The 14,422-nt window shown below is 54.1% G+C and overlaps 2 protein-coding genes across 4 annotated transcripts; both read left to right on the forward strand.

Moving 5' to 3' along the window:
* Positions 1 to 955: 955 nt before the first annotated feature.
* Positions 956 to 8,931, forward strand: LOC110578389 (glutathione S-transferase theta-3-like). Of its 3 annotated transcripts, XM_021687914.1 has the most exons (5): positions 956 to 1,173; positions 2,779 to 2,866; positions 4,686 to 4,836; positions 7,348 to 7,524; positions 7,836 to 8,931. In XM_021687914.1, the coding sequence occupies exons 1-5, from the start codon at positions 1,062 to 1,064 to the stop codon at positions 8,028 to 8,030; spliced, it is 723 nt and encodes a 240-aa protein (XP_021543589.1). In that variant the 5' UTR covers positions 956 to 1,061; the 3' UTR covers positions 8,031 to 8,931. The 3 variants fall into 3 exon arrangements, with proteins under 3 accessions (XP_021543589.1, XP_044777055.1, XP_044777056.1); XM_044921120.1 differs by lacking the exons at positions 2,779 to 2,866; positions 4,686 to 4,836 and adding an exon at positions 2,389 to 2,390; XM_044921121.1 differs by lacking the exons at positions 4,686 to 4,836; positions 7,348 to 7,524 and having other exon boundaries at positions 7,836 to 7,966.
* Positions 8,932 to 11,297: 2,366 nt separating this feature from the next.
* Positions 11,298 to 14,015, forward strand: LOC110578388 (D-dopachrome decarboxylase). The gene is made up of 3 exons (XM_021687913.1): positions 11,298 to 11,485; positions 11,814 to 11,989; positions 13,765 to 14,015. Exons 1-3 carry the CDS (start codon positions 11,378 to 11,380, stop codon positions 13,835 to 13,837), a joined length of 357 nt encoding a protein of 118 aa, XP_021543588.1. The 5' UTR covers positions 11,298 to 11,377; the 3' UTR covers positions 13,838 to 14,015.
* Positions 14,016 to 14,422: the final 407 nt, after the last annotated feature.

The following is a 14,422-nucleotide window of genomic DNA, read 5'->3' on the forward strand; positions in this document are numbered from 1 at the left end:
TGCCAAAGTGATTTGTGCAGGAGGGCAGGGCAATGAAGGGGATGGAGAACATGGCCCCTCCCAGACTGGAGAGGGCTCTAGCCCTAGCACAGGAAGGCAGTCTCCTGGGGGTATAGGTTTTACTTAAATCTTACTTAAATTTTCCAATAACATCCTCTTGCCAAGGGGTTTTCTGTGAATCTTGGCTTTGGGGGCAGGGTCTTCTTACCCCAAGAGCCTCTCTTAGGGAATGGGGGTTCATAACCACTGACCTCAGGGGCCAGATGGTGTCAGTTGGAGGGACTTGGCTCTGCAAAGGAAGTGAGGAAGTTTCAGGCCCCCCTGCAAACCTCTGGGTGGGCCCCACTGGCTTCCGCCTTTTGCTAGAAGGATTAGCTTAGCTGGGTTGTAATGAATATGACCCCAGGGATTAGGGAGGGGGTGGCTCATTCTTTACCTGGAGTTTGGGCCAGGGCTCTGTAAGGAGCTGGGGTCCAGAAACCTCCGCAGCCTCCATCCTGGGCACTGGGCCCAGGGGAGGCTACTGTACCTCCGTTCTCTGCCTCCCTTTGTGTTCCTGGGGACTTAGAAGCCCCTTCTCTCTCAGTCCCCTCCTTGAGTCTGGGGAGGTGGCTTGGGCCAACTGAAGGCAGCCGAGCCCTTTCGATCCTAAATTCACTGAGGGTCTGTGCTGGAAGCGTCCTTGGCGTCCCGTTCCCATTACCATCATCCACTGCACCATTTGACAAAGGTAGACACTGAGGTCCGGGAAAGGGGTGTGACCTGGCAACGAAATCTCAGGTCAGAGGCCAAGTCTCCCAGCGTCCTCTCCACCAAGAGAACTGCAGCCCAGATTCCAGGGAAGGGAAGGAGGGAGAGCTGGGGCGCCGCTGATTGGCCCAAAGTTCTCTAGAGCCAGCCAGTGGGCGGGGAGGGTGTGGCGGGGCTCAGACGCCCCCCCCACCCCCACCCCCACCCCTCTCCCCCAGATTGCGCTCCGATTTAGGCTCGGTGGCCTGGCCGTTTCTGTTCCCGGTCTTATACCCTGCGCGCGACCCCGGGGGTGGTCCGCTGCTCCCGCCATGGGCCTAGAGCTCTACCTGGACCTGCTGTCCCAGCCCTGCCGCGCCGTCTACATCTTCGCCAAGAAGAACGGCATCCCCTTCGAGCTGCGCCCGGTGGAGCTGCTCAAAGGTGGGCCTGGCAGGGAGGCAGGCCCTGCGGTCGGGGGCGCCTGTGTGCTGACGGATCTCCCCCCCACCCCCGCCCCCGGCCGCCGGCGCGGCAGACCGACTGGAGGACACACCCTCCAGTACGGAAACTGTGTAATCGGTTATCGGTTGTGTCTTTTTCAAGAGCCCCGATCTTTGCCTAGTGAATACGAAACGTTTTTCAAAATACAGGTTGAGGGGCGCCTGGGAGGCTCAGTCTTAAACGTCTGCCTTTGGCTCGGGTCGTGAACCCGGGGTCCTGGGATCGAGCCCCGCATCGGGTTCCCTGCTCAGCGGGGAGCCTGCTTCTCCCTCTCCCACTCCCCCTGCTTGTGTTCCCCCTCTCGCTGTCTCTCTTTGTCAAATAAATAAATAAAATCTTTAAAAAGAAATACAGGTTGAGAGGGAGCAGAGCCGAGAGAGGGAGCAGTGGGGGGCGCGGGGTGCGGGGCGGGAAGGGGGGGGTGTGGGGAAGTGGAGTGAGTGCCCCAGTACCTCCCCCACGCCCGCCCTCGCCCCCGGGCTTGGAGAATACAATGAAACTGCCTCCTCATTTCTGAATTGGAGTAGCCTGCATCTCTTGAATGTCTGCAGCTGCCTGCAGAAGGCGGTTCCACCTCAATCTGGTCTCCTCTTTACTTCTACCTAGGCCTGCCTACCTCCCCTCCACATTTACAGGATCCAGTGCAGGGGCAGGGCTGTAATTGGACCGCAGGACAGTTGGACAGCAGGCCTACCCTTGGGCAGGCCAGGGGGGAGATCTCTTCTTGGCTGAGCCTGCCCACCTTCTGTCTTTGGTGCCCCCAGCTTGGGCCACCAAGTACTATGCTGCCACCTTGCTCCACCTTTCCAGCCCTTCTTGGGTTGGGGGCTGGGCACAGAGGCATTTTCTGGAGGGAGAATGGGTAGGGCTGATTCTCTTCACCCAGGAGAAGGGCAAAGAGGCCCATAGGTGGGCCTATGGCCAGGCTGGAGCCTGGTTCCACGGAGGCCCTCTGACTCCGCACACAGTAATTGTACCCTCCAGCACTGGCCCAGCTCAAGGAATGCAGAAGTGAACAGACCTGTGAACCCCCATTGGGGGAGTTTTGAGAGTTTGGCACGGGACAGAAAGAAGAGCTGAGCTGCTGGAGGCTGGGTGACTGAAGAGGGCAGGAGGTCCTGGAGAGAATGAGGCTGGACTGGGGGCCGCGGGCAGGTGTGGTGTGGACAGGGCACCCAGCTGGCATAGGAAGATGGATTGCAGGGGCAAGCCTAGAGCCCAGGGAGGAGACTGGAGTGTCTGACATATGGATGAATTGGCTGGGGCTGGGGGTGGGGGTGACTTGCAACTGCAGGGACTCACCCTCCCTTCATGGCCAAGCTGAGATGCTGCTTGGCCCGGGCTCCCAGCGGGGTGGACGCAGGAAGGGTGGGCCTCTAGTGGTGTCAGGGTCTGTGATCTGGTGGCCAGGAGAGTGGTCTCTTTCCTGTTGCCCACCTGGATAGGGGCCTCAGAAAGTTGGGGCCTGGACGTTGGGGTGGCGGTGGGGGAGAGGCCTCGGGGGCTCAGAGTTCTCCTCACCGGCCTCACTGCTCTCTCCCACAGGCCAGCACCACAGCGATGCTTTTGCCCAGGTGAATCCACTGAAGAAGGTGCCAGCCTTGAAGGACGGGGACTTCACTTTGGCTGAGAGGTATCAGGTCCCCAGGCTGCTACCCAGGCCTTGTGAGACCAGTCAGCCATCTGTGTATCTACTGTTGGTGGCTTGGATCATGGCTTGTGTGCCCTGAGCACCTGTGGCAGCCCCAGCAGGCAGAGGAGCCTGGGGCTGGGAGGAGCTATTGAAGTCATGGCATCCCCCCCTCCAGCCCCTCTCGCCCCTCTGGCCCATTGTATAAAGGAGGAAACTGAAGCCCAGAGAGGAGGGGCTTGCCCAAGGTCACAGGGCCCAGCCTGTGTCCAGGCCTCCTCTCTGCCAACCCAGCCCCCAGATGGAAGGTGAGCTAAATTTTGAGGAGTAGCTGTACCCTACCACTTCTACAAATCTTGGGGGCAAGTACTATTGCCCTGGGAGTCAAGAGAGCACCCAGAGAGCTTCAGTGGCTATTTGCTGAGCACCCACCAGGGCCAAGAACCATCTAGGCTGTGGCGCCAAAGCAGTGAACAATTCTAAGCCCTTGGCCTCCTGGAGCTTATATTCTAGAAGGGGGGACTGCTAATCTCTGTTAGGTGTAACCCATGGAGAAAATAGGCTAAGAGTGGGGGTGTGTGCAATTTTGAGTAAGATGTTGAGTGAAGGGCCCCTTGAGGAGGAGGCATCTGTGCAGAGACCTACCGGAACAGAGGAGCAAGGTATTTGGGAAGAGTGTTCTGGCTGGAGGGAACAACAAAGCCAAAGGCTATGAAGGGGGACAATGCTTGGGGGACAGGTTGAAGAGGCAAGACATCCAGCGTGGCTGGGGTGAGGGAGGGCCAGTAAGCAGGGCATGAGGTCAGAGGGGAGCATGTGGGGCCAGGAAGACTTTGGCTTTTACTGTAGGTAAGATGGGGCCATTGCAGGAGTTTAAGCAGAGGAGAGCTGAGATCCAACTTAGGTTTTAAAGGATCCCTCTGGCTGGGGTGAGAAGGTACTATGCTTATCCAGGAGAGAGGTGCTGGGATCCCAGACCAAGGTGGTGGTACAGGGGGATGTAGTGGTCAGTTCTGACTGCCCTTGAAGGTCAAGCCCAAGAGTGTGCTGAAGAGATGGAGGTAGGTGGGAGAGATGAGAACCCAGGCCAGCCTCCAGGTTGGTGACTGAATAGTGATATCCTTTACTGAGGCCACATAGTACCTCTGTGGTAGAGCCAGATTCACGTTCCACTTGGCTTCAGAACCCCTGGTCGTTGGACAGTCCAACATCCATGGAGGCATGGTGCTCTGGCCAGACATGATGCACAGGCCAGACATGGTAGAGGGAGAGCGGAGGGGAGGAGGTCAGAGAGGGCTTCCTGGGGGAGGAGGCTGGAGGCTTTGGGCAGGTAGAGAGGAGAGTGGGACAGGGTGGGAAGCAGTGACCCATTCACCTGGGAGGCTTTGTCCCAGCCCCAGGGAGTGAGGGGACAGCTCTCCTTGCTTCTGTCGTGACCATGCATAGGATATGGTGGGGAGTGCTATCTGAGTTGCTGTTGTCTTTCAGGAACCATGTTGGGCCCCCCTTCCTCCTGGAAGCTTTCTCTGAGTACCCCATCACCCTCCTTCTGAAATCCCAAGACATTTTGTTTTTCACTTGGTGCCCTTAGTTCAGATGATAGGATGACCCAACGTAGAGCTGTGTGACCCTAGGCAGTCACCTAACCTCTCTGAGCCTCACATTCCTACTCTGCATCATGGTGCAGAGATAGTGTAATGCTCCACCCATAGGAGTTGGGGAAATGTGAGCAGTGGGGGCCAGCCTCCACCTGGGGCCTAGCCCCTGTGGAGTGGCTGGAAAGTGACTAGTACATGTTCCTCACCCCCTCCGTGTCCCCCAGTGTGGCCATCCTGTTGTATCTGAGTCGCAAATATGAGGTCCCCGACCACTGGTACCCCCAGGACCTGCAGGCCCGTGCCCGTGTGGACGAGTACCTAGCCTGGCAGCACACAGCCCTGCGGAGTAGCTGCACTCGAGCCATGTGGCAGAAGGTGAGCTATGGCAGGACGGGGACCCTTCGAGGATGCTCAAGCGACAGTGCTTCCTGTTTAAAAAATTCTGTTCAGGCACCTGGGTGGCTCAGCCTGTTAAGCTATCTGCCTTCGGCTCAGGTCCTGATCCCGGAGTCCTGGGATCGAACCCCATGTCAGGCTCCCTGCTCCGTGGGGAATCTGCTTATGCCTCTGCCTCTGCCTGCCACTCCCCCTGCTTATGCTGTCTCACTCTCTCGCTCACTTTCTCTCTCTCAAATAAATAAATAAAATCTTGAAAAAAAAAAATTCCGCTCAGACCTGAGGCCTTAGAACACCAAATTGTAGAATGCCAGAGACTCTAGTCCAGCCAACTTGTTTCCCAGAGGGGAAGCCAGGGCAGAGCCAGGGAGTGATTTCCCCCAATGTGCCCTGATTCCTGAGCTGCTGGGAATCAGAAAAATCTCAAACTAGGAAGAAATGAGGCGTCATTTCAATAAAGTTGATCTGATTTCTGGGTGTTCAAGGATTTCTAAGCCTAAAAACACTGAAAGACTTAAAGAAAAGCCTAATAGATTTTATGCATAACAATGACATTTTGTGTAAGGAGGAAAGGATTAAACTTAAAACAAGCAAAAAACTGGCAAAGATTTGTTAGAAGTAAATTTTGCGTGCCTGTGTGGCCCAGTCAGTTAAGCATCAGACTCTTGATTTCAGCTTAGGTCTTGATCTCAGGGTCTTGGGATCAAGCCCTGGGTCAGGCTTTACACTGAGCATGGAGTCTGCTTCTCCCTCTCCCTCTTCTCCTCCCTCTGCTTTTGCTCTCTCTAAAATAAATAAATAAAATCTTAAAAAAAAAAGAAAGGGGTGCCTGGGTGGCTCAGTCAGTTAAGCATCTGCCTTTGGCTCAGGTCATGATCTCAGGGTCCTGGGATCGAGCCCTGCACTGGGCTCTCTACTTAGCGGGGAGTCTGCTTCTTCCTCTTCCCATCCCTCTGTGCTCTCTCTCTCTCAAATAAATAAATAAAATCTTTTTTTAAAAAAAGAATAACACTTTTTTTAAAGATTCATTTATTTGAGAGACAGAGAGAGAGCACACATGAGCATGCACACGCACCCACCCATGAACTGGGTGCAGGGAGGGGCAGTGGGAGAGAATCTCATGTAGACTCCCTACTGAGCGTGAAGACTGACCGACTGGGCTCCATCTCACCACGCTGAGATCATGACCTGAGCCCAAATCAAGAGTTGGATGCTTAACTGAGCCATCCAGCTGCCCCTGAAAGAAGTAACATTCTTAGTATTTAAGATGCTCTCAGAAAGCCCTCAAACAAAGGCACAGGAGAAAAATGGGCACAGGAAACCAGCGGAGATTTACTTGAAGAACAGAGAGAAATGGTCATTAAGTGGATGAAAATACATTTAACCTAAGTAAGAATCAAGTAAATGCACACTAAAACAGCACACACATACCATTTTTACCCATCAAATGTACGGATGTTTTTGAGATGTGTGCTCTGAATTGTTATTTGTAGGGTACTTACAAAGGGCCTGGCACACAGTGGGTGCCCTGTTCATGGGAGGGAGCATGAGAAGGGTATGCTCATACTCTGCTGCAGGTAGAGTACCACTGTTCTGAAGGGCCCTTGGGCAAAGTGCAGGTTTCTATAACCTTAGAAGTGTCTTCCTCGAGCCTCTCGGGGCTAGAAGAGGAACCCCGAAGAGCTGGTAGAAGCAGGAGCCTGGTGGGTTTGAAGGCAGAATGGAGAGAAGTCAAACAGAGTGAGTATAGACCTTAGGTACTCAAATTGTGGTCCAGGGACCAGGAGCATCAGACCACCTGGGAACTTAGAAATGCAGAGTCTTGGGGCACCTGAGTGGCTCAGTCGTGAAGCGTCTGCCTTCGGCTCAGGTCATGATCCCAGGGTCCTGGGATCGAGCCCCGCATTGGGCTCCCTGCTCCGCGGGAAGCCTGCTACTCCCTCTCCCACTCCCCCTGCTTGTGTTCCCTCTCTCGCTGTGTCTCTCTCTCTCAAATAAATAAAATCTTAGAAAAAAAAAAAAAAAGAAATGCAGAGTCTCAGGCACCACCCAGGCATTCAGATTAGGAATGTGCACTTTAACCAGATCCCAGAGGGATTCACATGCATCATCCCATTTGAGAAGCCTGGGGTGGAGAAGGAGGTGGGGAATGGGGAGAGGGTGACTGCTGCACTGAGGAGGGTCCTTGTGTTGAGGCCTTCATGGTGAGGGTAGTGGAGAGCCATGGAAGGCTTTATGCAGGGGGTGTTATGGGCAGACTGGGATTCCAGAAGTTCCCCCCACTGGCTGCCTTGCATGAGGCCCTAGGGAGAGTGGAGGCTGTCCATGTTGGAGTAGAAGATGACGCCTGGGCTGGTGGTGGCCGTGGGTGGAAGGAGTGGGTCAGAGTGAGGAGAAATTTGAAGGCCTGGTGGTAGATTGGATGAGAGCAGGAACTAGGCTAGGCTTTGAGCAGACCCTAAGCCCTCTCTCTGCCTGCCCATCCAGCAGATGATGTTCCCAGTGTTCCTGGGTGAACAGGTGCCCCCTGAGACATTGGCATCTACCCTGGCTGAGCTGGACAGGTGCCTGCAGCTGCTTGAGGACAAGTTCCTAAAGGACCAGGACTTCGTTGCTGGACCTCACATCTCAGTGGCTGACTTGGTGGCCATCACAGAGCTGATGCATGTGAGTGCCATGGGGTGGTCCACTGGGCAGTGGGGTGTCCTGGGAGGGAGCCAATGTTGCCCTTCCTGGTTGTGGGACCCTGGGCAAGTCACTCCCCTCTCTGAGCCTCAGTGTTCTCATCTGTAAAATGGGGCTTCAGACCCTATCCTGCAGCAATACTGAGAAGCTTCCAGTGTCTCCCAGAGAACATCCAGCCTATTACATGTTGTGGCCAAGGAGGGAAAATCCACCCTGGGGAATTACTCAACTAGGTCATCCTGGCTTGTGCTTGACCATGCCTACCCCCTCCACTTGGCTTCCTGTCCCCATAGCCTGTCAGTGCTGGCTGCCAAGTCTTCAAAAGCCGACCCAAGCTGGCTGCATGGCGCCAACGTGTGGAGGCCGAGGTGGGCAAGGATCTCTTTCAGGAGGCACATGCAGCTGTCATGAAGGTCAAGGACTTGCCTCCAGCTGACCCGGCCATAAAGGAGAAACTGAAGCCCTCTGTTCAGGGTTTATTGCAGTGAGTGGAAGGCCAGGCTTGCAGAGATGGTGGAGACTCTGTTGTCAGAATGAAGAGGTGGAGTTGTCCCTCCTAGGCTGTGAGCAAGACATACTCTCCAGTCTCTGGTCCCTGGTTCCCTCCAAGCATCAGGTCTTCGTTCCTTCTTCTGTCTGTCTCCACACTCCACTCCCACCCCTTCCACTCTGACTTCGTGTCACCCCTGGAAAGAGCTTAGTAAACACATATTTGACCCTGTCTCTCCTGTGTTTGAAACTTTCTATGGTGCTGAACTGCTCTGGGGCTAAAGTATGAATCACTGAACTTTGCATTCAAGGCCTTGCCCACCCCTCCAGGGCACCCCCTTCTGGTTGCACACAGTAGCCCATCATTTTTAGACCCCTTCTCCCAGCTCCCACCTCCACCTCCTGGCCTTGGCTCAGGCTGTTTTCATTGCTAATAGGGTCTGTCTTCACCTTTGCCCGGTGCCCCTTCTGGTCTTTAGGCATTTGTCACCTTTCACTTCTCCAGGGAGGCTTCCCTGACTTCCCCAGCTCCAGGCCAAGTCAGATGACACCCCCCCACCCCCAGGCTCCTTAGCCCCAGTGCTTCCCTCCCCTCAACCCTGGAACAAAGCTGGTTCAGCAACCCCTCGACTGAGCACATGTCATAGATGGGGTTCACGCTGGTGAAGAGATGTCTGAATCAAGCATGGCCTTGTGCTCTTAGGTCACTGTCCTCCCTCTGGGGTGATGCTGTCTCCCACAGGTGGGTTGGGTGCAGGGCTGGTTTATGAAGCTCCTTGCAGGGAGGGAAGTCCCAGGTTAGTTCCTGGCACTCTGGGTGCTGCCGCTGATGAGGGAACAGAAGGCAAGCTGAGGACAAAGCAGAAGCTGACACCCCGTACCCTGCCCCCCCATGGGATATATGTGACATTCCTCAGGCACTCCTGGATGCCCAAAAGGAAAAACAAATAGTTAACTAGAGACCCCAATCCTGCAAGACCTGAGTCTCCCTCAGTTTACCTACAAAAGCCTTAGCAATAGCTTCCAGAAGGGAATGCAAATACAATTAAATGTCCTTATAACCTGCAGCCCATCGACAGATACTTGAAGTGGGCAGAATGTAATGTTCCTCCAGAAAGTTCCCAACTATCTTAATGTTAATGCCTTGCTAGAGGGGAAAAACAACCTTAACTTGACAATGGCAAGGCTTCCCTATCTTGTAGGTCCTCCTTAGCATATGAAAGTTCTCTTGAAACCTTTTTCCTTACCTCCCCCAACCCCATGGTATATAATCAGCCACCCCTAACAACCCCGGAGTTGCAGCTCTTTCTGCCCACGGGGCCTGTCCCCGTGCTTTGATAAACCACCATTTTGCACCAAAGACGTCTCAAGAATTCTTTCTTAGTTGTTGCTCCCGACACCACCCCACTGAACCTCACCTACATTCCAAAACCCCATCAACTGAGAGGCCTTGCTCTCCCAAGCCTACTCAGAACCCGGCCACTGTCTTATCTGTGCCCCACCCTGGGTCCCAGACTTGCCACCTGTCCTCGTCCTTTCTCCTCAAGACTGTTAGAATCTACCTGTATTGTGTCCTAGACCCTCTGATATCTTAGTTATCCAATAAACTGCCTGCCTTCTCATGGAGACTCCTTTTTTTTTTTTTTAAGATTTTATTTTTAAGTAATCTCTACATGGGGCTTGAACCTGCAACCCTGAGATCAAGAGTCACATGCTCTCCCGGCTGAGCCAGCCAGGCGCCCCAAGGCTCCTCTAGTGTGCACACTCATATAGAATTTTAGAAGTGTAATTGAAATTATTCATATACACCCACAAAATTTCAATTGCATTTTCATTTACAAGTCAAACAAGTTTGCAACACTGATGAGAGTGCCATGTTTAGCCATATCAACAGGATTTCCATGTTTTTAAAAAATATTTATTCCTGAGAGAGAGAGAGAGCTCACACAAGTGGGTGGGGGGGCGGGGGGAGGGGCAGAGGCAGAGGGAGAAGCAGACTCCCTAAGGAAGCCTGATACCAGGCTAGATCCCAGGACCCTGGGATCACGACCTGAGCCAAAGGCAGACACTTAACTGACTGAGCCACTCATCCACCCCCAGATTTCCATGTTTCAAGTGACACATTTTGTTTTGACCATAAAAATATAGGGTACTGTAAACATGGCTGGTAATTTGACTAGGACCTGGCTTTCATCCCTTGATGGACAGTACTTCACTATGAGACAAGGTTACCACAGGTGCAAGAGGCCACAAAGGCAGATGTCTGTCAGGGCCAGGTAGGGATGTAGTGAGCCAGAGGGTCTCTGTCCAGCCCCACCTGAACTCGCAAGTGTCACCTGGCTCCTGGTCAAGAGAAGTGTAGATTCCTACATATAACGTGAAGTCGCCTTATTTGGAAATGGTAACAACACAGTAAAAAAAAAAAAAAAGAAAAAAAGAATTAGGATGGAGCCCGGTAAAGGCCCCTACAGGTGTGTATGTTTTGGGTGTGTTCAAACCCCCATTTTATGAAACGGCATAAAGAAAACCTCATTTACAATAAACTCGGGAGGCCAGAAGGGGGAGCTCTCACACCTACTACTCCTTGCAGCTCTTTGCAACCCCAACAGGAAGAACCCTACCTTGCATCCCCAAGGGAAAGAAGCCTACATACTACCAGCAGAGGAAAGAAAGATACCCCCAACCCCCCTGCCCCGTCCATCCAGTGCGACACTGTCACAACTCAGCCACTGAAACGCGACCACACTCTTTCAGCTTATTCCCGCGGACTTTGTGTTTGTAACAGTCCCAACTCCTCCCTTTCCTCTGTTAAAAAACGCTTCTCTTCTTTGTTGGTTGGACTTGGCTGTGGTTTTGTCTTAGGCTGCGTGTCCCAAATTGCAATTCTCTGCCATCCTCGAAGAAACCCATTTTTACTGGTAAAATAACGGGCTATTTTATTTTCGGGGTTAACAATCTAAATATGGGCTAGGAAGCAGAGGACTGCACCACCCAGCAGCCCAGGGAGCCAGAAAACCCCCGGCCAGTGTGTCGGGAGCCGGTAGAGGCCGGGACACTGTGGGCCGGGCCGTGGCTCAGCCAGTCGGCTTGGGACGGCGTCAGACACCTCACTCTTCCCCCTCTCCCAGTCCGGCCTTAGCACTTCCGGAAGTCAGCGCCAGCAGAGGAGGGGTGGTGTAGACTATGCAGCCAATCCGGGGGCGCTGCTGCCTGCCCAGCCAATAAGGAGCCTGGTTTCCGTGGCGCCCGGCCCCTGCTGCCTAGTCCGCTACCCTTGGGAACAGCAACCCGGACTTGGTGCGTTCTTTCTCTGCTGCTGTGGCCCACCTGTTCCTTCCGGCCAAACATGCCGTTCGTCGAGCTGGACACGAACTTGCCCGCCGGCCGTGTGCCCGCAGGACTGGAGAAGCGGCTCTGCGCGGCCACTGCAGCCATCCTGAGCAAACCTGAGGACGTGAGCGTGGGCCGGGGAGCACCCGGCGGGAGGAGGCTGGTGGGCCGGGGGTCGGGCTCTGTCCGCGCCCCGGCTTCCCCACCGCGACCCGGGCTCTTCCTCGCAGGGGTCCCCGCCCGCCAGGCCCTGGCCTCCCGCTCTCCCCACCCCTCATGTCTGCTCCGTGCTGCCTTCCCTGGCCCTGACACCGACGTGACCGCCAAGGACCCCGCCCCGAGCCTCTAGCCCTGACCCCAGGGGCCGGCGCTTGTCGGCTCTCGTCCTCCCGGGTCCTCAGCGCGAACTCGGCCTGCACCGGCTTCAGGTGAAACTTTCGTGTTCCCCGCAGCGCGTGAACGTAACGGTGCGACCAGGTCTGGCCATGGCGGTGAACGGCTCCACGGAGCCCTGCGCGCAACTCCTCATCTCCTCCATCGGTGTGGTAGGCACAGCCGAGGACAACCGTGGCCACAGCGCCCGATTCTTCGAGTTCCTCACCAAAGAGCTGAACCTGGGCCAGGATCGGTGCGTGGGGGCAGGGAGAGGATGGGGGCAGTGATCCCATACCAGAGCTCCTTCTAAGGTTGGGAGAAAAATGCATTCCTCGCCCTGCTCAGATGGGCCTAGTGCCCTGGGCCCTCGGATGGTGGGTCCACCCTCAGAATGGTAGCGGAATTGAATGAATTCCTGACTCTGCTATGGTCCTCTTGACACCTGGGCAAGGCGTGGCCTTGCAAACCTGTTAACATCTGTGCTGTGGGAAGGCTCTACTTTAACCGCTCCCTGGGGGAATTGCTAGAGTCCTGTGGGATGGCCATGCACTGTATCTGCCTTGGCACTGGGTAGGGTAGAACGTTATTAACCTGACAAAGCTATGGCCATTTATCATCCGCCTTTAGTCTTCTCCACATCTTAGAAAATCAAGAATAATTTTCTAGGAGAACTTCTCCAGGCTGGTTGGGAGGAATTCTGGGTATGTCCTGAGGCTGTGTGACCTTTGGGCCTGTAGCCAACTAGGTCCCAGGTGGCTCCCAGCCTCCTAGGAGGCTCAGGAAGTAGTGGAAAGAACATTGGCTTGGATGTCTGGAGACCTGAGTTCTGGGTCCCTCACAGCTGGGGGATGCCTGACAAACCTGGAAATGAACCATCTCTGGTTTGTAGGCTTCTCTTCTGTGAACAGAGGGGAATGTATTAAATGATCACCCAAGAAGCCTGAACAGCCCCCCAACCTGGGATTCGGTGTCACAGTTAGTTTTTTTCTGGGTGAAAAATATTCCTGAGCCAAGCCCATGCCTATGAGGAACTAAGAGCATGAGAAGCTTGAAAGAACCTTCTAGAATGGATCCTTTGTTGGCCCAGGAAGACTGGTGAGGAATGGTTATTCCTGGGAGTGCTCAGACCTGGTCCTCAAGTTGGGGTGAGATAATAATTGTAAGAACAATACGTAACATGTGAATGCTTACCGTGTGCCACGTTATCTCTAGATACCTTATGTGCATCATCCCATTTGATCCATGCAAGCTCTGTCCCTCTGTTCACACCACCTTGTGCAGACATGCCATCCCTGTGAGGTTTACAGATGGGAAAACTAAACCTGTCACACCAACCCTTCCCCTACTACCCTTCAGGTTACCCCAAGTATCTTGCTCTTCACCAGGAACTTCCCATCACTTCTGTGAAAGGGGCATGTTTGTTCATTCCATAGACATCACTGGGGGGGGAGGGGGGCTCACCTTGTGCCTGTTTTTTTTTTTTTTTTTAAAGATTTTATTTATTTATTTGACAGAGAGAGACACAGAGAGAGAGGGAACACAAGCAGGGGGAGGGGGAGAGGGAGAAGCAGGCTCCCCGCAGAGCAGGGAGCCCGATGTGGGACTCGATCCTGGGACTCCAGGATCATGACCTGAGCTGAAGGCAGTCGCTTAACCGACTGAGCCACCCAGGCGCCCTTGTGCCTGGTTTTGAGCTAGGCTTTGAGAAAACAAAGGTGGCTGGGGCACTGCACGTGCCCCTGGGGAGCCTGCATTTTGGAAGCAGGAGGGCTGCCCCTCTGAGTCCACAGACAGCGCATACAGTGACCATAGAGGCTGCTGTGTTGTCTGGGGCAGCCACCATCCTGCCCCTGACTGGCCCACAGTGGGAGATCATTAATGGGTTGGGGCAGGCTTACAAAATGCCTGCTAGGTTAAGGCAGGGTGGTCTGGGAGCCCATGGTAGGAGTGCCCAGCTAGGCATTGGAATATAAGGCATTAGCCAAGGAGCTGATAACATTTTTTTTTTTTTCTTTTTTTCTCTTGAAGGATGATTATCCGCTTTTTCCCCCTGGAGCCCTGGCAGATTGGCAAGAAAGGGACAGTCATGACTTTCCTATGATTGGCACAGAGGGCATCAGGGCATTCATCTGTCAGCTGTCTGCCCCTTCCAGAGAGGCCTCCTGGCAGAGTAAGGGCCTGGTGGATACCAGCTTCTGGCACTCCTTCATGCAGATGTGCCTGTGACCTCACAGTCATCATCTTCCCCATCCTCATGTCAAATAAATGAAGAGACTTCGTCTTTCTTTTTTTTTTCCACCCCACCCCGAGACCTCTGTCTTTCAAACATGATTTCTTTATCTCCCTTTACCCCTCCCTTGCATTCTGGGTCATCCTGGGCAGCAGGGTTGGTTTATGAGGTGGGAACTTTAGGGAACCTGAGAGGTGGGATGTTTCCTGTCTTCTGGGCCACTGTCTCATGTATTGTAGGTAGGCTGCTCAAATCCAAGGGTGGAAGGTGCAGCCTGGAGGTCCTGCTCTCCATGCCGGTGTGCTGGCTGATAGGGCTGGCAGCTGGTCCAGGCTGGGTGTTCCTCCAGATTTTGCTGACCAGATAGATGTTCTTGTCCTCAGCTTGAGCTGGCCCATGCAGCCTGCTGCCCATAGAATGCTGTGCCCAGCAGGGGAGCAGAACAGCTGGGCTTCA

Source organism: Neomonachus schauinslandi, chromosome 14 (assembly GCF_002201575.2).
Source record: "Neomonachus schauinslandi chromosome 14, ASM220157v2, whole genome shotgun sequence".
NCBI lineage: Eukaryota > Metazoa > Chordata > Mammalia > Carnivora > Phocidae > Neomonachus > Neomonachus schauinslandi.